Source organism: Miscanthus floridulus, chromosome 6 (genome assembly GCF_019320115.1).
Source record: "Miscanthus floridulus cultivar M001 chromosome 6, ASM1932011v1, whole genome shotgun sequence".
NCBI lineage: Eukaryota > Viridiplantae > Streptophyta > Magnoliopsida > Poales > Poaceae > Miscanthus > Miscanthus floridulus.
In genome coordinates, this window is record NC_089585.1 from 103,676,977 (window position 1) to 103,697,841 (window position 20,865).

At 45.9% G+C, this 20,865-nt stretch overlaps 1 protein-coding gene across 1 annotated transcript; it reads left to right on the forward strand.

Moving 5' to 3' along the window:
* The first annotated feature begins 14,619 nt into the window (after window positions 1-14,619).
* LOC136458867 (uncharacterized) lies at window positions 14,620-19,036 on the forward strand. Its single transcript, XM_066458775.1, has 2 exons — window positions 14,620-16,105; window positions 16,189-19,036. The coding sequence occupies exons 1-2, from the start codon at window positions 14,993-14,995 to the stop codon at window positions 16,210-16,212; spliced, it is 1,137 nt and encodes a 378-aa protein (XP_066314872.1). The 5' UTR covers window positions 14,620-14,992; the 3' UTR covers window positions 16,213-19,036.
* Window positions 19,037-20,865: the final 1,829 nt, after the last annotated feature.

A 20,865-nucleotide genomic window follows, 5' to 3' on the forward strand; every position in this document is an offset into this window, starting at 1 on the left:
GACTTCTTCTCAGCCTTCCGCTGTGCCATCGAGTTCCGAGCCTTAGGACTCGCAACATACTGTTGGTGAAGTTGCTGCGGGGGCTTCGGAGCTACCTAGTGAAGTTGCGGACTTGGCCGCCCCGGAGGTGACTGTGGCCGTCGCATCGGGTCCTTCTGAGGGATTGGCTTCGGCTTCCCTGGAGGTTGCTTTGGTCGTTCCTTCTTTGCCCCAGCCGGCCTCTCCTTCCCCTTCTCTTGCCTCCGGCGGTCCCTCTTTTACTGGTGACGTGGTGCAACAGTTCGATGCCACCCATCGGCTATCGGAGCTGACCGCAGCCTGGGGGAGCTTGGCGTCCTCTACGACTTCTTTCGGAGAGAAGCTTCACGTAAGTTTTTCTGAGATTCTTTCTTAGGCCATTTCTTCGTCCTTACGCCTTATTTTTCTCTTTCTTTAATTGTTTAGACTTTCTCTCGTGACCATACCGGCTTCTTCTTTTCGTCTGAAACTGAGAAGAAGTTGTCCTCCGAGGTAAGTTCTCTGAAGACTAACCTTGACCTCCTCCGGGCCGAGTTGGAGACTGAGCGTAAGTCACATCAAAAAGAGGAAAAGGCTCTTCGTGCCCGGGTGGTAGAGGTAGAGAAACAGAGAGACACTATTGTCTAGGAGTTGGGGAAACAGAAAGATGCTGCTATCCGGGAGGCTTCAAAGAACTCGGAGGTCATGAAGAGCTTGGAAGCCATGAAGAAAGAATGTAAAGGTATTCCGGGTTCTCTTTGTTTCTTTTAGTATTCAAACCTTTCCCTCCTGCTGACTTGTTGTTTGGTGTCTTGTCCAGCTCTCCGAGTTGAAGGAAAAAAGCTCTCAGAGGGCATTGATGAAATGAAGACTCTTGTTCGTACAAGTCATAACATGGCTGAGGAGGTAACTACTCGTGCCGAAGAAGAACTTGCACTTGCTAAGTTGATCAGGCGTGGAGCAGATAAAGATCTTGTGCAGGCCCAAAAAACTATTGAAGACTTGTCTGGGAAGCTGGCGACGACTACTGGAAATTGGAACGTTTTGTGGAAATCTTTTCGTTCAGTAGCTGATGTTCTCTGGACTCCAGCGGATGACGGGCAATCTTGGGCTTAGTTCATTCCTTGGATTCCAACTTGTTTCCAAGAGTTCGCGAAGAAGTGCGCTCAAGTATGTACCAAGAATGTGCTGGCCCAGGTCCAGGTCCTTGCTCCAGAGGCGCCTCTGTCCAAGATAGCAGAGGAAGCTGATAGTCAAGAATACCTTGATGCCGTTGAGAGGATGGAGCCTAAGGTCGAAGATTTAGCCAGTAGGGTTGTAGACAGTCTTAATATTGATATTTCCTTTCCTGATGACAATGCCTGATCCAATTGACCAGCCTCTTGTAATAATACACTCCTCTTCAAATGAAGATTCTTTATTTTCGTTGATGTATTCTTTGCCCGGGTGTGGTCGGAGTTACTTGACTTGCTGAGTACTTTGTCCCATTTTCGTCTCTGCTCTATGAACAACTCTGTGCGTTATCCTGACGAAATCCCTCGATTTGTTGAGTACTTTTCTTTTCTTCCTCTTTTGTGATCCGTCAAGTGCTTTGTCCACGCTACGACTTGTTAGATGTAGATCTTTGTGTTGACAACTTTTCGTCTGCGCTATGTAAAATGACTCGGTGTGGAATGTTGCCTTGACAAACTTCGGCATCCGAGTGCTTTTCTGAGGAAAAAGTATTCCTATCTGGATGTAGCCCCCGAGCCTCTTGCTTTTCGGAACGAAGAGCTGGAGGGTCTTTTGAAGCTTAATTTCGGTCGACTAGTTTTAGGTGTTAGCTTTTAGCTACCCTCATCGGTGGGCTCAAGCGTTTTTTCAGCTATTTTGCTCTCGGCCAGGATGCTCAGGCATGTTTTCCGCCATTTTGCTTTTTGTTTCGGGTGTTAGCTTTTAGCTACCCTCATCGGTGGGCTCAAGCGTCTTTTCAGCTATTTTGCTCTCGGCCAGGATGCTCAGGCATGTTTTCAGCCATTTTGCTTTTTTGTTTTGGGTGTTAGCTTTTAGCTACCCTCATCGGCAGGCTCAAGCGTCTTCTCAGCTATTTCGCTCTCGGGCGGGATGCTCAGGCATGTTTTCATCCATTTTGCTTTTTGTTTTGGGTGTTAGCTTTTAGCTACCCTCATCGGCGGGCTCAAGCGTCTTTTCAGCTATTTTGCTCTCGACCGGATGCTCAGGCATGTTTTCAGCCATTTTGTTTTTTGTTTCGGGTGTTAGCTTTTAGCTACCCTCATCGGCGGGCTCAAGCGTCTTTTCAGCTATTTTGCTCTCGGTCGGATGCTCAGGCATGTTTTCAGCCATTTTGCTTTTTGTTTCGGGTGTTAGCTTTTAGCTACCCTCATCGGTGGGCTTAAGCGTCTTTTCAGCTATTTTGCTCTCGGGCGGGATGCTCAGGCATGTTTTCAGCCATTTTGCTTTTTGTTTCGTAAAAACAACTCATTGAAAGTCATGACAAGACATGATGTGGATGAATATCATCTTTATTGATCATGAATATAAACTAATACATATGTTGTCGAGGAATATTGTCCTTTGTCGATTGTGAACGTTGGTCCCTTGTGGCTTGCATATCTGTTTTTTCTTGAGTTGTTTTTACGCGTAGAATCTTCTTAGCTGGCTGATGTGCCATGTATTGCTGACTTCTCTTCCATCTTCGGTTATTAACTTGTATGTGCCTGGTCCGGTGACTTTTGTGACAATGAACGGACCTTCCCATGGACTGAGTAGCTTATGTCGTCCGTCAGTCTTTTGTATCCTTCTTAGCACTAGGTCTCTGACTTGTAATGATCGAGGATGGGTACTCTTGTTGTAGTGTCGTCTTAAACCTTGTAGGTATCTGGCTGATTGGAGGGTAGCGTTTACTCTGACTTCTTCTGAGCTGTTGAGTTCTAATCTTCTTGTGTGTTCTGCTTCTCTTTCATCGTATTGTTCTATCTTTAGTGATGTCCAGATCAAGTCGGCAGGCAGTACGGCCTCTGACCCATAAACCAGGAAGAAGGGTGAGTAGCCTGTTGCTCTACTTATTTGAGTTCGTAGCCCCCATACTACTTTAGGTAATTCTTCAATCCATTTGGACCCATAGTCCACTAGTTCTTCGTATAACCTTGGTTTTAATCCAGCTAGTATGAGTCCATTAGCCCTTTCTACTTGTCCGTTGGCTTCTGGATGTGCAATAGACGTGTAGTCTATACTAAAACCACAGTCTTGTGCCCAGCTTTTGAATTCTGTAGCTGTGAAGGGGGAGCCTAGATCTGTGATGATGCGATTGGGCATGCCGAAGCGGTGCATAATGTCTTGGATGAACTCGACTGCTTTGGTTGCGCTGTATTTCGCGAGTGGTTTGTATTCAATCCACTTGGTGAACTTGTCGATTGCTACAAAGATGTACTCGAAGCTGCCTTTTGCTTTCTTCAGGGGTCCTACTTGATCCAGCCCCCAGCAGGAAAAAGGCCAAGCGGGTGGGATGCAGATAAGATTGTGAGCTAGTACATGGGCTTGTCTTGCAAACATTTGACAACCTTTGCATTTTCTGACAAGTTCTTTTGCGTCTTTCAAAGCGGTTGGCCAGTAGAATCCGGTGCGAAATGCTTTGCCAACCAGTGTTCTTGAAGCGGCATGATTTCCACAGCAACCTGAGTGTATTTCGTCTAAGATCTCTTTGCCTTCTTCAAATGAGACACATTTTAGGAGTACTCCTGATGATGCTGCTCTTCTGTAAAGTCTTTCTCCTACTAGAACGTAGTTTTTGCTTCTGCGAACAACTTGGGTGGCTTCTGCTTTATCTGCTGGCAATTTATTTTCGTTGATATAATCGATGAAAACTTGGCTCCATGAAGTGTTGATTACCAAGATCTGAACGCCTTTAGCCTGAATTTCAGGGGTTGTCTCACCGGGTTGTTTGATAGAGGGAACCGGTAGCTCTTCTATGAATACGCCGGGTGGAACCTTCGCTCTGTCTGATCCGAGCTTGGCGAGGACATCTGCTGCAATGTTGGAATCACGCAGGACGTGTAGAATTTCTAATCCTTGGAAATGTTTTTCAAGTTTCCGTATTTCAGCACAGTAAGCACCCATGTTTTCTTTGGTGCAATCCCAATCTTTGTTGACTTGGTTGATGACTACTGCTGAATCACCGTATACGAGTAATCTCTTTATTCCGAGGGTAATTGCCACTCGTAGTCCGTGGATGAGGGCTTCATATTCTGCTTCGTTATTTGTAGCTTGCCATAATATCTGAAGGACGTACTTGAGTTGTTTTCCTTCTGGAGAAATGAGGAGAACGCCTGCACCGGCTCCGCCTAGTTTGAGTGACCCATCAAAATACATCTTCTAGTGGTCAAGGATTGTATCTGATAAAGGCTGTTGAATCTCTGTCCACTCGGCCACAAAATCGGCAAGGGCTTGAGATTTGATTGCTTTCCGCGGGGTGAAATCGATGTTAAGAGCTCTGAGTTCAATTGCCCACTTTGATATGCGTCCCGTCGCATCTCTGTTGTGTAAGATGTCTCTGAGCAGGAAGTCTGTCACCACTGTGACCTGGTGACTTTCAAAATAGTGGCGAAGCTTGCGTGAAGTGATCAATAGGGCATAGAGTAGTTTTTGTACATGCGGGTACCGTATTTTTGATTCAGATAATACTTCGCTGATGTAGTATACGGGTCGTTGTACTTTATACACGCGTCCTTCTTCTTCTCTTTCTACGACTATTGCCGTGCTGACCACAACAGTAGTCGCCGTAATGTATAGCATCATATCTTCGTCTTTCCTTGGGGGTGTGAGAATTGGTGAGGATGTGAGGTATGCCTTAAGTTTCTTGAAAGCTTCGTCGGCCTCTTTTGTCCACTCAAACTTGTCTGTCTTCTTTAGTAGTTTAAAGAAAGGTAACCCCTTTTCACCAAGTCTTGATATGAAACGGTTGAGGGCCGCCATGCATCCTGTTAGTTTCTGCACATCTTTGATACTTCTAGGTGGGCCCATTTCTGTTATGGCTCGAATTTGCTTGGTGCTGGCTTCAATCCCGCGCTGACTGACAAAAAATCCGAGTAGTTGTCCTGATGGAACTCCGAATACACATTTATTTGGGTTCAACTTCCATCTCCATCTCTTCAAGTTTTCGAAGGTTTGCTTTAAATCTTCAATCAGAGTGTCTGGGTTCTTTGTTTTCACCACTACATCATCCATGTATGCCTCCACATTTTCACCGATTTGATCCCCAAGGCAAGTTTGGATAGCTCTTTGATATGTGGCGCCAGCGTTCTTTAGTCCAAACGATATGGTCTTGTAACAGTAAGCACCGAACGGAGTAATGAAAGACGTCTTGCTTTGGTCTTGTTCTTTTAATGTGATCTGGTGATACCCTGAATAGCAATCGAGAAAGGATAATAGTGCAGACCCCGCTGTTGAGTCAACTATCTGGTCAATGCGTGGTAGCCCGAACGGATCTTTTGGGCAATGTTTGTTAAGATCTGTATAGTCGACGCACATGCGCCACTCGTCCATGTTCTTCTTCTACACAAGGACCGGGTTTGCTAGCCAGTCTGGATGAAGGATTTCTCTGATGAATCTGGCTGCCATCAGTTTTGTGATTTCCTTTTTAATCGCTGCCTTTTTGTTGGGTGAGAATCATCGTAGCCGTTGCTTTACAGGCTTGGAGCTTTCATTAACATCAATTCTGTGCTCAGTCAACTCTCTTGGGACACCTGGCATGTCGGCCGGCTTCCAAGCGAAGATATCTTTGTTGTCCCAAAGAAAGTTGGTGAGCGCGAGTTCCTATTTTGCCGAGAGGTGAGCACTGATGGTTGCTGTCTTGGAGGTATCGCCAGTGTCCAAGTCGATTTGCTTGACGTCGGCTTCTTTTGGTGGTGCGATGATGTTGGGCTTTTTAGCCGGTATTTGTAATTCTTCTTGGCTCATCTCTGCAACAATTGTGGCTATTTCTTTTCTTCCATTGTCGGCTTGTGCTTTGGCTGCAATTTGGATTGCCTGAACATCGCAGTCAAAAGCATGCTTCAAATCACTTTGAAGAGAAAGGATACCGTTGGGTCCTGGCATCTTAAGCAGTAAGTATGGATAATGTGGTATTGCCATAAATTTTGCCAGTGCTGGGCGTCCGAGGATTGCATGATATGACAAATCAAAGTCTGTGACCTCAAATTTGATAAACTCTGTTCGGTAGTTCGAAGGAGTTCCAAAAGTAACGGGTAAAGTAATTTGTCCGAGTGGCATGGCTGCTTTGCCTAGTACTATGCCGTAAAAAGGTGTACTTGTTGGTGTAATCATCCTGGCGAGTTATAGTCCCATCTTCCTTAGTGTTTCTGAAAAGATGATATTGAGTCTGGCTCCCCCGTCGATTAGTACTTTGGTGACAGTCATACCAGCAATAGTTGGATCTAGAACCAGTGGATAATGGCCTGCGTTTCCCACGCTAGTCCATTGGTCTTCTCTGGTAAATTGGATAGGATACTGTGACCAATTGAGATATCTTAGTGTAGCCGGTTCTACTGTCATGATAGTCCGTAGTGCTAGTTTTTCTTGATGTTTGCTTCAGCAATCTGGAGCCCCTGAGAAGATCACTGCTACCGTTCCTCTGGGTTTTTGAAATCCTTTGTCCTCGTGGTTGTCTTCATCTTTTTTCTGATTGTCTTCTTTGGTGTTCTACTTACTATCTTTTCTTGTATATCGATCATTGAAAGTGTAGCAATTTCTGATGGTGTGCCTCCCATTAGGGTGCAATGGGCAACGTATGTTTTCAATGTCACCATATCTTCTGGGTTTGGGAAACTTCTTTGATTTGTCGGCCATTGCCACGGTATTGTTTGGTCTACGTTTTCTTTCTTGATGTCTGCTATTTCGATGATTTTGCTTGTCCGGGTTGTCCTGGTTGCTTCTATCCGGGAACCTCTCTCGTGTTTTTTCTTCTGTAGTAATCATCTTTTCTACTGTTCGTCTGAATTCTTCATTGTTTCTCGGATTTTCTTTGCAGAAGTCTTGAAATTGCCACCTAGCCATGATTCCGTGAGAGAAAGCTTCAATTACTTCTCGTTCGGTGATGTCGTGCACTTGAGCCCGTAGTTCGCCGAATCGTCGATAGTAATTTCTAAGACTTTCGCCTCCCTTTTGCTTGAGTCCTTTCAGTTCTGCATGAGTGATCGGGTGTGTGATGATACCCGCGAAATTTTCATAGAAAGCTCTTTGCAAGTCCTCCCAATTTCTGATTGATCCTAGGTTTAATTTATCGAACCATTGGAGGGGCATAGTTTCTAGTGTCATGGGAAAGAACAGGGTTTTGATATCGTCGTCTCCTCCGGCTAGTTCAATTGATTGTGAATATATTCTGAGTCATTGCCTTGGTTCAGTTTTGTCATCATACTTGGAGTGGTTAGACGGTTTGAACTTATGAGATAATCGTACTGATGCAAGCCTGTTCACGAAACAGGGGAATCTGTCGTGCGTTCCGGCTTCTTTGAATTCGGATTCGGCACCTCCTTCTGGCCAACTGTTGTTTTGATGGGAATAGCTCTGCGAGGCTGTCTGGGTAGGCACCCTACTCATGGTCTTTCTTGGTTGTTCAAATTGGTGGCCTTGATTATGTTCCTTCCTACTTTCTCCGTTATGGCTTCCACCAGGCCCAAGTCTTTTGAAAGCAGACTTCCTTTGATTTTGATCTTCTTGCCTGTGGGTTGTTGATCTAGCGGGTAGTCTTGATTGGGCCCTCTCTTCATGCGTTCTCGGGATCATCGACCGGAGCAAGTCTTGGAGCTGTTCATACTTCTCACCGGGATATGAAGTTGCCCTGAGTTCTTCTAATGCTTCTTGAATCTTATCATAAGGTGTATTTGCCGCGCGTCTTTCTTCGACTTCTCGTTGTGATTTTCTTCTGTCGTATTCAGCCAAATCTGACTCGTATCTGATCCAGGCTTCCCTGCGCTGCCTAGCACGGTGTTGGCGCCCTTGCTTCAACTTGTTTTTCCTTTCTCTAGCTTGTTTCTGACTCTCGGTTTCTCCATCGTAGCCCTGGGCAAAGGGTGATATGTTGGTTTTTGATTCATCTGATGACCTAACATCGGGTGCTTCTGGGGGATTTAATGGTGACCGAGGACGTCGAACCATGAGCACTTCCCATGCATGAGCCGTTCTGTTATTGGTGTTAGTTTTCATATTGTCGGAGTTGCTGATGACTTCAGTAGATGCCTCGATGTCGCAGATCGAGTCTCCTTCTTGGTAAGGTAGAATAGCTGTTGTTGTTGTGCTGACTAGTTGGGTTCCGCTATCTTCAGGAACGGAACCCGGCCAGTGGATGATACAGTCTTGTGATGTTATCATTAGTACGAGACCCTCTTGGGCTCCTGTCAGTGGTATCCCAAGCATTGGATTGAAGGATCTTTCGAATTGTCCCTGGTAGGATTTTGCTATGTTGTTGAGCCCAAACGGAAAAGAACTCGACTTCTTAAAAGAACTCTGAATGTAATCCGAGTTGTTTTGGGTTGTGCTCTGGAATCCTGCCGAAAAAGAAATCGGTTTCTTGAAAGGACTCGGATAAAACTTCACCTTGGACACGGAACTTGAATTTGAGTCGGATGCGCGTAGCCATGAAATCTGATTTGAATCGGATATTATGAGCTGCGCGAATCTTCTGGTGAGCTGATCCGTCGTAGTTGTTGAAATAGAAAATTCTCCATGATGATCCGGATCTTTGAGGAGATGGCCTTAAAGCTTGCCATAGTTGTCCGCCTCGCAGATCCATGAGCCGAAGATGAAAGTTGATCCCATTGGGAAGATCATGTTATCGAGGTCCATCGAGCTCTCGGATGCAAAGTCGCCGAAAGCCCCTACCTGGCGCGCCAGCTGTCGATGTTTTACCACCGATAGCCTACCACGGGGGTCCCCAGGGCAGTATGTTCAGGCTTCGGTGTATGCTGAACTCGATGGTTAACGCAAGAGACAGTCGATTTATCCTGGTTCAGGCCCTCGATCGTGGATCGAGTAATAACCCTACGTCCAGTCGGCGTTAGCCTCTACGTTGGATTGATTATGAAGTGTCGTACAATTGTCGTTCTGTTCTCTATCTTAGGAGCCCTGTCCTCCTTTATATAGTCAGGAGGCCAGAGTCCTAGTCGGTTTACAATGAGAGTTCCTAGTAGGATTACTGAATAGTACTACTACTAAGATTACATGGAAAGAATCCTAGTTGGACTAGATCTTCTCTCTCCCTTGCGGGGTATCCTGTGGGTCCCGAATCGACAACAATCCCAACACCTCAGTCGATAACATATAGAACGAAACAATTAACCGTCACCATATAACATGGGACCTGCACATACGTTGACCAACCAGGGAAGACGAAGATGAGTTGTCCCTGAGCTGGGCCAGTAAAACTGTTTGGGTGCGATGTGGCTAGTACAACTGCATGGTTGCCATCTGTAGTCTGTCAGGTTAAATTTTGGAAACAAGAGAGCAGCAGGAGCCAACGACCTCCTAGGGGATTTTTTTTGGTGGGGGGGAGGCAAGATGCTCACAGGGAGGAGAGGGAGTCTGAGGGAAGGTAAGAGGGAGAATGCATCTCTTTGTTTTTTCCTGATGAGCCCAAAGGTGCAACATGAAGTCTTAAACCATGCACCGATACACGTCTATAGATGGCAAATTTACTAAACATAGGTTCATGCTCTACGCCAACTGGTTTCTCCAAACACAAGCAGCATGAACTGTCAATCTGGAGGTAAAATAAAATCAGAGAGAAGGAAGGGTTTAATGCAAAATCAAGGGAGAGAAAAAGGAGACAAGATCTTAGAACCCAACCAGGTAACAGGATGCAAACAATTGAACATGAAAGTAGCAAGGAACAGACACTACATGGCATGGGGAGGACCTGAAAGTAGCAGTTGGACATGAAAGTAGCAATGAACACCGAAGATTAGTTGTAGACCATAAAACTGGACATGGAAATTTTACTTGCGTAGCATAAAACTGGGCGTGGGAATTATACTTTGTTTCGCACTCAACTCACCAACAACTATGAAATTTCTAGGCCAAAGCGTAACCGAAGCAAACGATGCAATCATAAATCACGTTTGATATTTATGTAGGCTAAATATACATAAAAATTATAGCAGGTTGGCACAGAAGCACCGGTCTTTTGGAACACATGGAACTTGTGTTAGCCTGGTAGAGTTTCTATTTATATTCAGCATAATTTTTTTATGCATAACAATACAAACCCTACCGTATGCAGATGAATATATAACAACACATGTTTTGTTTTTTTTTGCATAATTTATGTTTTAGCATCATAAAATAAGGAAATGAATATATGGCAACACAAATCCTAGCGTATGCAGATAAGGTTGTAAATGGGACTTCTCAAAAACTAAGGCTTACATGCAGTAGATGATATAGCCAAAAAAAAAGAGAGGCAAATCTGCAGCAAACACCCCCAAATTTCGTTCCCCTAAATATCAAATCATTTTGGATGTGCAAATACAATTGTGACTTACTGAATGCGTAGCTTGCACTGCTTGTAGAGGGAGATCATTTGCTGGCAACAAATATGTAAAATGACAGCGACAGGAAAAGTATGCTGTCACAGTGAAGAAGATAAGAATCTTTTGTAAACGAAGACATGATTTTTAGAGGCCTCAGAAACATAGCAATCATCATTTGTTCACCAACTTGGATCCTCAAGGCATGGTGTTAACTGATGGCCAAAAAAGGCATGGTGTTAATTGGTTTACCCTCAGAAACTGCATGATATCAGTAACATAACACTCATGCCCAGTACCTCACAAGCGAGCGAACATCAGATCATATCATTGAGCAATGCACATGTAATTTTCATCACAGGCTCAAGAAGGAAAAAAATAGCAAGGCGAGAGGGACGGCTGCCTGTATTGGAAGCTGTTTTGCTGAGGTGGACCAATCAGATAAGACGAAGATGATGCGGTGTTGGCATGGACCAATCGCAGCTTTAGGGGCGACGTGTACCAACTCGCTACCCAGGGAGGCCTTCCCGAATAGAGGCCTCAGAAACATAGCAATCATCATCATTTGTTCATCAACTTAGAGCCTCAAGGCATGGTGATAACTGGTTTACCCTCAGAAATTGCATCATATAAGTAACACCCATGCCAAGTACCTCACAAGCGAATGAACATCAGATCATATCATTGAGCAATGCATATGGAATTTTCATCACAGGCTCAATAAGGGAAAAATAGCAAATAGCAGACGCTAAGATCATCTGATCATAACCAAATCTCAGTTTACAATCAGAAGGTTGACCACGGTAGGGGAGCTAGGCAACGTGACCCTAAAATCGCCTCTACAATCAGAAAAGGATGTGATTTTGCGGTCCTAATTTGGCCGCTAACCAGAAACTTGGAATTTAAATGGCACCTAAGTTAACATGGACTAAATTTAACAAAATTAGAACTGCATAGAACCGCGGCAGAATTACCTCTTTGGATAACCGTTCTTCATTTCCTCTTGCTGGCCATAAGCAAGCACGACCTAAAAACCAAAGGCAACAATTACATTACACAAAAGGAAGTCGGAATTATAGCACATCATATTAGTGTGGAAGTGCAATAGGCTGGGTAACAGGACAACCGCTACCAGCAACCTAAATCATACTGGAAGTGAGTAAATGACCAGTTCGGTTGAAAAAAAATAAAGAGATGAGCATAAAAAAGAAAAACAGCATGGCAAGAAAATAAGCAGGTAAATGATTTATGCAGAGCAATGAATGGAACAATTAGCAGTAACTAAGCAGGTAAGCTATAGATGAATGACGTGGAGCACAATGTCATGGAAAATTTCAAGTACAGGAAAAACAGAAGTAGGCTTCAAAGGGATAATCGTAACAAATTTATTTCTAGAAGATAAAAATGGCATACCGTTTGTTCATTAGGTAATAAATAGAAACCATGTATGGCAGTACTGAGTTTATGTGCTAACTGACCTCATCATCAAAGAAGTGCTGATCACAGAGTTCAAACAATGGTATTAAGATGAACGACAAAAAGGAAGTACAATTAATTTTAGGAGTACTTTGTTGCAAGAGACACCTTCCAAGGTAGCTCAGTTTCATATAGGATCAATATTAGGCTGCATAAGTTTAGGTTGATGCATGTTATCAACCAAGATAGTAACAGTACGACAGAACACAAGGTAACGTAATTATATTCCATCACTGATCAATGACGACTGACTATGCAGGCAACCTCCTTGTATTAAAATTCCTTTCAATAACCAACCAATGCAAGATGAGTCTAAATTGTTTCTACATGCAAGATTTGCAACGGGCTGCCCGAACACTATTAGTTTTTTTTGTCGCAAACACTTAACACAAACCACGAAAAGTAATCTGAGACAAGCAAAGGCACAATGCATAAATAATAGGTATAGTTTGGACAGTTAAAGAGGAAACTAAGCCTGATATTGACGTTCACTAAGTAGAAAATTACCTTTGTAGCAAGGCCAATCGCAATTACATCATTGCCAATGGGGTGTGCTCAGTAATAGAAGAACCGATGAATTGTATGAAGCAAAGACATCATTGACAATGGATGTATGCTGGCTAACAAATGGATAAAATGTGCAACTAATAGAATGACATTGTCACAAGATTGAAGATTCACTGAAGAATGAAATAACTATGTACTCATGACTGCAGAACTCCATTGTCTCAGTCCTAAAAAGATTATCATTGCACCATCCCCAAGCCTCACTAGATAGCATGAATGTAACAATTTACAATCACTGTACATGGAAGGATATCAGTTGTGCACAAAAGATAACAGCAAGAGACAATGGACACTGGGCGACCTGGCTCGCTGCAGCGAAGAGGAGAGGGGAGCCAAGATTCCCGTAGTGAGGAGAGGGAATTTAGGGGAGGGGAGGGAGAAGGGGAGAGAGCGCACGCCGGAGTTTAGGGTTTGGCCCATCCGGCATCGTACCTAGGGTTTCGCCGACAGAAGGAGCGGCGGGGGGTGCGCTCCGGCCACACCGGCGGGCAGCGGCGGGACCCGCCCTAGCCGGTGCGGCGCAGCGGGCGTCGTCGGCCTGCGCCCGTCGAGAGGAAGAGAGAGCGCGGGGATGGAGAGAGGAAGGAGAGAGTAGAGTAAGAGGAAGGGAGGCGCGTGCGGGGGCGCCACCAGCGGCGGCGTCGTGGCGACCTGCGGGAGGAGCGGAGGAGGACGGGGAAGAGATAAGGTGGAAGCCTTTTTTTTGCCGGAAGGATCATAATCGGAACGGCGGGACCCGCCCTAGCCGTTGCGGCGCAGCGGGCGCCGTCGCCCTGCGCCCGTCGAGAGGAAGACAAAGCGCGGGGATGGAGAGAGGAAGGAGAGTGTAGAGGAAGAGGAAGGGAGGCGCGTGCGGGGGCGCCACCCGCGGCGGTGTCGTGGCGACCTGCGGGAGGAGCGGAGGAGGACAGGGAAGAGATAAGGTGGAGGCTGTTTTTTTTGCCGGAACGATTAGAATCGGAAGCGCTGTACTGTGTGGCCTAGCTCCGGAGCAGAAGCTGCACGACACTGAGAGAAGCAGAGGGAAAGTGGACGGAAGCGACGGAGGAGAAGAAAAAGCCGCTTTCGGCCGAAGCCGCTCCGAGCGATCACAGACACACGATCATAGATCGAACGGCCGAAATTAATTTGAGGGACGCGGCCGGTGTCTCCTTCTTGAGTCCTTGCGGGCTTGTTTAGGTAATGCAACACCAAGCCGGATTGCTATCCTCTGCTTGCTTCCTTCGTCCTGGATTCCTCTGTGCTTCCCACCTCCACTACACCCGTCTCCAGCGATCCTTAGGAGCCATGGATCCCCACCTCAAGCTTATCCTGGACGAGGTCCATCAATCGAAGTTGGAGTTCGCCCGTCGCTTCGATTCCCATGAGGAGCGCTGGGAGCGGCGCTTCGCCGACCTTGAGCGCGATCGCACCACTCGCGCTGCCGCCGTGGACGCCCGCTTCGACAAGCTGGAGTCCGCCTACACCGCCCCGCCGTCCGAGGATGTCGTCCGCCGTCTCGACGCCCTGGAGTCCGACGTCGCAGCGCGCCTCACCAACCTCAAGCTCATCCGCGCCTCCGACCCGGTCAACGACGAGCGCGAGGCCCGTGTCGCCGCTCTGGAGGCCGCGACCAATGACATCAGTTCCTGGCGTCCCGAGGTCGAGGGCGTCGTCGACGATCTTCGGCTAAAGGTTCAGAAGGTGTCGATGCACTATGACCGCGCGGAGTTCGACTCTTCGTCCCACAGCCCGGGTCTCCTCATCGGCCCGACATCGACAGTTGCGCGCCCACCGCCCGTTGTTGGGCATGGCTCTACACCTCTTCCATGGGATATTGGGTCTGGATCCTTCGCGGTCCCCACCCAATCCCCGGCCCAGAGACGGATCCAGCGGTGGTGCGTGGGGGCTCAAAGTCCCCCTACCTAAATTGAATCAGTGCAAATTATTATAGAGCCTCTATAAATTTTTAGACAAAGTTCTATAGTATAGGAGGCTGAGACTTAAGATCGAACAGCAGTGTTGTTCAGTCCCTCTGAAATATTTCCTGATCCGCCGCTGCCCCGGCCAATGGTACGCCCAATCCTCGACCGCCACCTCCTCCTCCTCCGCTAGCCATACCAAATCCTCTGCCGCCTCCACCCCCTCCGTTTGCCTTACCCGATCCTCGGCATCCTCCACCTGCCCCAGATCCAAACGCCTTGGGTCGTCTGCCTAAGTTGCCGTTCCCAACCTTCGATGGCGATGGCCCTCATTTGTGGCGTACGCTGTGTGAGAAACATTTCGCTATGTATGCTGTTGAGGAGTCCATGTGGGTTCGGATAGCTGAGATGCATCTCCAGGGTGCCGCGAAATTGTGGTATCAGTCTGTCGAGCCCCAGCTTGCTAACGCTACCTAGGCGCAGTTCTATCAGTTGGTTCGTGATCGTTTCGATCGCGATCAACATGAGTCGCTGATGCGCCAAATCTTCCATGCCAAACAAACTTCATCTGTGTCTGATTACATCACCTCTTTCACTACCTTGGTTGATCAGCTTTCAGCCTATAACAAGGCGGTCGATCCTGTGTTTTACGTCACCCGTTTCGTAGATGGCTTACGCCCTGAAATTCGCTCTGTTATTATTGTTCAACGCCCCCAGAGTTTGGATGCTGCTTGTACCTTGGCGTTATTGCAGGAGGAAGCCGGTGTTGGTGGTACCAAGGATTCTTCACGATCCTCCTCTGTTCCGGCTTACAAGCCGAATCTCAAGAATGCAATGCCGCTGCCTCTTCTACCAGCGGCAACCAAGACGCAGGCTGTGGTTGCTGCCCCTGCCCAGTCTGATGCAGAGTCCAAGCTCTCGGCTCTGAAAGCTTATCGCCGTGCTACGGGCCTCTGTTTCAAGTGCGGCCTCAAGTGGTCCAAGGATCACAAGTGCTCCCAAGAAGTGTTGCATGCTGTTCAAGATATTTGGGAATCTCTCTCTGCAATTGGCGCTCCCTTGCCTGGTGAGGACGTTTCTACTGCTCCTGAACAATTGTTTCTGACAATTTCTTCAGCTGTTACCTCTGGTGCTCCTGCTTATAGTACTATTCAGTTTGTTGATAATCTTGGGGGTATTCCAGTTACCATACTGTTGGACTCTGGCAGTACATCATCTTTTGTCAGCGAGTCCTTAGTTATGCAGTTGAGCTCTCAGGTAGTTTTGCCTCACCAGATATCTGTCAGTGTTGCTGGGGGAGGGGTGCTTACCACCAAAGGAATCTTACACAATGTGAACTGGAGTATTGATCATGTTTCATTTGTGTATGATTTCAAGATTTTGCCCCTAACCCATTATGACATTATTTTGGGTATGGATTGGTTGGAACAATTCAGCCCAATGCAAATTCATTGGAAGCATAAATGGATTCAAATTCATTATAAGGAGTCAACCATCACTATTCAGGGCATTCAGTCCATGCTTCCTGAGAAATTGCTGTTGCAAGTTTGCTGTGCTACTGTGGAGATTTCTGTACCAGATTTTTCAGGACTTCCTTCTGAGTTACAGAATCTGCTGCAACATTATGCTCATTTGTTTGCACCTCCAGTGGGTCTCCCTCCTCAACGAGCTTGCAATCATGTTATTCCACTGTTGCCTGATTCTAAACATGTGGCAGTCAAACCCTGCAGGTACCCACCAAAGATGAAGGATGAGTTGGAAAGATAGGTATCTGAAATGCTTGATCAGGGTATTATTCAGCCTAGTTCAAGCCTATTTTCTTCTCCTGTGCTATTGGTTCCAAAGAAGGATGGGACATATAGGTTCTGTGTTGATTTTAGACAGCTTAATTCTATCACTGTCGAGTCCAAGTTTCCAGTGCCCATTTTTTATCAGCTAATGGATGAGTTGGCTAATGCACAATGGTTTTCTACATTAGACCTCAGAGCTGGTTTTCACCAGATCTTGCTTCAGGAAGGGGAAGAGCCAAAGACTGCATTTCAGACTCATTTGGGCCATTATGAGTTTAGGGTTATGGCCTTTGGCTTAACTGGAGCCCCAGGAACTTTTCAAGGAGCCATGAACTTAACTCTAGCTCCTGGGCTGAGGAAGGTTGTCTTAGTCTTCTTTGATGATATTCTGGTGTACAGCAGAACCTATGAAGAACATTTGTTTCACTTGGCTCAAGTGTTTCAGTGGCTTACAAGGGATCAGTGGAAGCTTAAGTTTACTAAGTGCAAGTTTCCTCAGTAGTCAATTGCATATTTGGGCCACATTATCAGTGCATCTGGTGTGTCTACAGATCCTGCAAAGATCAAAGCTATTCAGGATTGGCCAGTTCCTAAGACTGTAAAGGAACTCAGAGGCTTCCTAGGGCTAGCAGGTTACTATAGGAAGTCTGTGAAGCATTTTGGAATCATTGCTAAGCCCTTAACTGATCTGCTATGTAAGGATGTACAGTTTTCTTGGGAGTCTATTCATTCTGATGCTTTCCAATTGTTGAAAGATGCCTTGACATCAACACCATGTTTAGCCTTGCCTGATTTTGACAAGCCATTTCACCCTTTGGCCTATATTAGCAAGGCTCTAGGCCCAAAGAACCAAGGATTGTCAACTTATGAAAAGGAATACCTTGCAACTGTGGTAGCTGTTGATCAGTGGCGCCCTTATTTGATGCAGAATGAATTTTATATTGACACTGACCAGAAAAGCCTTATTCATCTTAATGATCAGAGGCTCCATACCTCTTGGCAGCAGAAACTGTTTACTAAGTTGCTGGGATTGCATTATAAGTTGATTTACAAGAAAGGAGTTGAAAACAGTGTGGCAGGTGCATTATCTCGGTGCCCAACTACTGATCAACTTCTTGCAGTCACTGAAGTAGTTCCCAATTGGCTACATGATATTTGTGCTGCTTATGATCAGGACCCATCTGCTATGTCCTTATTGGCTCAGCTAGCTGTGGCTGATAATTTAGTCCCTCATTTTTCTCTACATAATGGAGTTATCAAGTATGATGGCAAGATTTGGCTTAGTCATAATGTTCCAATGCAAAAGAAGGTAATCCTGGCATTACATGCTAGTTCCCTGGGGGATCATTCTGGAGCACCTGCTACATTTTATAGGATTCGGCAGTTGTTCTATTGGCATACTATGAAAAAGGATGTATATACTTGGGTCAGAGAGTGCATCACTTGCCAACAGGCCAAGCCTGACACGAGCAAAAGTCCTGGGCTTCTCCAGCCTCTGCCAGTGCCGACTGCTGCTTGGGATGTCATTTCAATGGATTTTGTGGAAGGGCTGCCACAGTCTAGTTCAGCAAATGTTGTCTTGGTGATCATTGACAAGTTTACCAAGTTTGGACACTTTATTGCCTTGAAGCATCCCTTCTCTGCTCAGACAGTGGCTAAACTGTTTCTGGATCAGGTCTATCGCCTTCATGGTATGCCTACCGCTATAGTCTCTGATCGAGACAAGATTTTCACAAGTACCTTCTGGCAATCCTTGTTCAAGATGGCTGGGACTGAATTGCGCTTGAGTACTGCGTATCATCCGTAGACGGATGGACAAACCGAGCGCCTGAATCAATGTATGGAGACTTACCTTCGGTGTTTCGTGCATGCTTGCCCTTCCAAATGGGTCAATTGGTTGCCTCTCGCCGAATTTTGGTACAACTCAACTTTTCATTCAGCTCTGGGCCGAACTCCATTTGAAGTATTGTATGGATACACTCCTCTTCAGTTGGGTCTGTCTGCTGAAGCAGTGGGTGTCTCTGTACCACAGCTTGATGATTGGCTTTCAGAGAGAGCATTGATGCAAGACCTGGTTCGTCAACATTTGAATCGTGCCCAACAGCGTATGAAGCGTCAGGCTGATAAGAATCGGTCTGAGCGGCAGTTTGAAGTGGGTGATTGGGTATTCCTTAAGCTACAACCCTATGTGCAGTCCTCTTTGGCTCGCCGAGCGCACCAAAAGCTGGCTTTCAAGTTCTTTGGCCCTTACCAGATCGAAGCCAAGATTGGTGCTGTCGCTTACAGACTCAAGTTACCAGCTTCCTCGGCTATCCATCTGGTGTTTCATGTGTCGCAGCTCAAAGCTTCACATGGCGTTGCTCCGGTATCTCCAGCCTTACCCTCTGATGCTGTTGGTTTCAGATTCCTGAACAGGTGTTGCAGCGCCGCTGGACCCGGGAGATCATGCTGTTGAGCAAGTGCTGATTAAGTGGTCTCAGATGCCTGCGGCTCTAGCCACTTGGGAGAACTACGAGTTCCTGTGCCATCGCTTTCCAAGAGCGCCGGCATGGGGGCATGCCGGCTCTGAAGAACGGGGGAATGTTACTGCTCCTGGTCCGACAACATCCAGTGACAACTCATCAGCTCAAGAAGGCCGGCCCATCAGGAAGCGGAAGCCCAACACCCTGGTGAACGGTCCAATGTGGCAAGGCTAGTCGTAGTACTTAAGCAGAGGGAGCTGTGAGCGGTTGATTCATGAACATTGTAACCGAACTCATTCTGAAATCCAAACTCGTCCTCGTCGCTATTCCCTGTTCCTCTTCTTCTTTCCCCAGCCATTCCTGTGCTAACAGCTACGTTCGGTTACCTTGGATTTGGCCCAGGAACAATTCCAGCTTATAAAAACTACACAGATTAGTGAAGCAATTCCAGCTGGAATAATTCCAGGCACTCAATCCACGGCAAACGAACGAGCCCTTAAGCAGATGTGTCCAATCGTACGGCCCCGTGCAAGCAAGGGTTTAGTTGCCGAGGCAAATGGTGGGCTGAAACTCGGGACAACAGAAAGGCAAGCAAACTGGAGGTGGCGAGCAGCACAAGAAAGCCTCGATCAGTCGATCCCCCGATTTTTCTGATCTTCATCCACAGCGCAGATAATCACAACGACATCTAAACTTACATGGTAGCACGGTTTTTTCACCTCCAAACTTGCCTCTCGCCAAGCCATGGCTCTGTCAGCACAGGTTATTCACCGCCAAACTTGCCTCTCACCAAGTCATGGCTCTGTCAGCACAGGTTATCACCTCCAAACTTGCCTCTCGCCAAGTCATGGCTCTTTCCTGTAATAAAGTACTATACAGCATTCATTTCTCGTCCAACCCCAAACAAAAAAAAAGGCAACGAACGAGGCGGTTTTTTCATTAAGAAAAGAATTGGCATCCAAATTTGAGTCGAGGAGGACTTGAACTTAAGGCCCTGTTTGGCAGAACGGTATTTTTATTGACATGTAATTGGTTTACAGGCGTAATTTCTAGTGCACAAGGATACAACTGTATATCTTTTCCCTTGGAATAAGCTGTTTGGATTGAAGGTAAAAAAAATTGTCTTCGTTGCCAGAATCGCCACTACTGCATGCATTCGCTGAATTCACACACACACTGACGTTGGATTCACACACACACACACACACACACACACACACACACTCACTGACGCTGGATTCACACACACACACACACACGCTCACACTCACTGACGCTGGTCCCAAATGGCTGAAGGCTGTGACTTGACTTCTGACATCTCAAATGACCAAAGTCTGCAGCAGTGACTACGGGACATCTCAGTGAGCCAAGTAAGCACAATCATGACATGGAGCATATAGAAAATTCGAAAACAAGACATGTTCAAGCTGAAAGCTAAACAAAATTCATATCCAACGAGGAGCCAAAATTCGACATAGTTCCTTCAAATAGGATCCAACAAAGTTGGCATGCTCGGATTGTTCTTCTAAGCTCAAATACAAGGACATAAATAATGTTTAAAAACAATTGACTGATGGTTGAAGGAACTGCTAGCATCAAACAATATTGTGTGACTTCATACCCCTCCACCGGTAAACTCTTCGATTTTGCATGATCTGTAAATGTTGCGGCGACTAACCTACAAAATATATAGAGTTATAAAATACACTGTATAATCTAAATAAACAAACTTGGGAATTGCAATGCGACAGAAATTTTATTCTGTAATATAGAATTAGCAATATAACACAAGATATCCAGGTTACATTATGTCACAATGAACTAGAACAATAAGATTACAGGAGCGATGCAAATTTATTGACACATGGGAAGGAAAGTTAAGTGAGTCATTAGTTAATCATTGTGAAATCTGCATTCAGTCTTAGAATCTCTAGGCTCTCAATCCTCTCATCACCCACTTTACATTAGAGAAAGAGAACTTCATAACAAAATGGGAATGGCTACAGAATTCTTCCGAAGATAACATAATTGCATTTTAAATTCCACAAAAATATTCTGTACTCAAGTTTAAGACAGTGAGGCAAGGAAAGGAAAACTGATATGTTAAAAAAAGGAAAGGAAATGTAGAGAGCAGCCAACAACAACTGCGTATTGA

What these genes read in the sequence shown, in the direction of transcription:
- LOC136458867 (XM_066458775.1), top strand. Translation starts at nt 14,993, where the DNA reads ATGCGCCAAATCTTCCATGCCAAACAAACTTCATCTGTGTCTGATTAC. An exon ending in CTCATTTGTTTGCACCTCCA is followed by an intron (nt 16,106 to 16,188) that starts GTGGGTCTCCCT and finishes CAAACCCTGCAG; the next exon opens with GTACCCACCAAAGATGAAGG.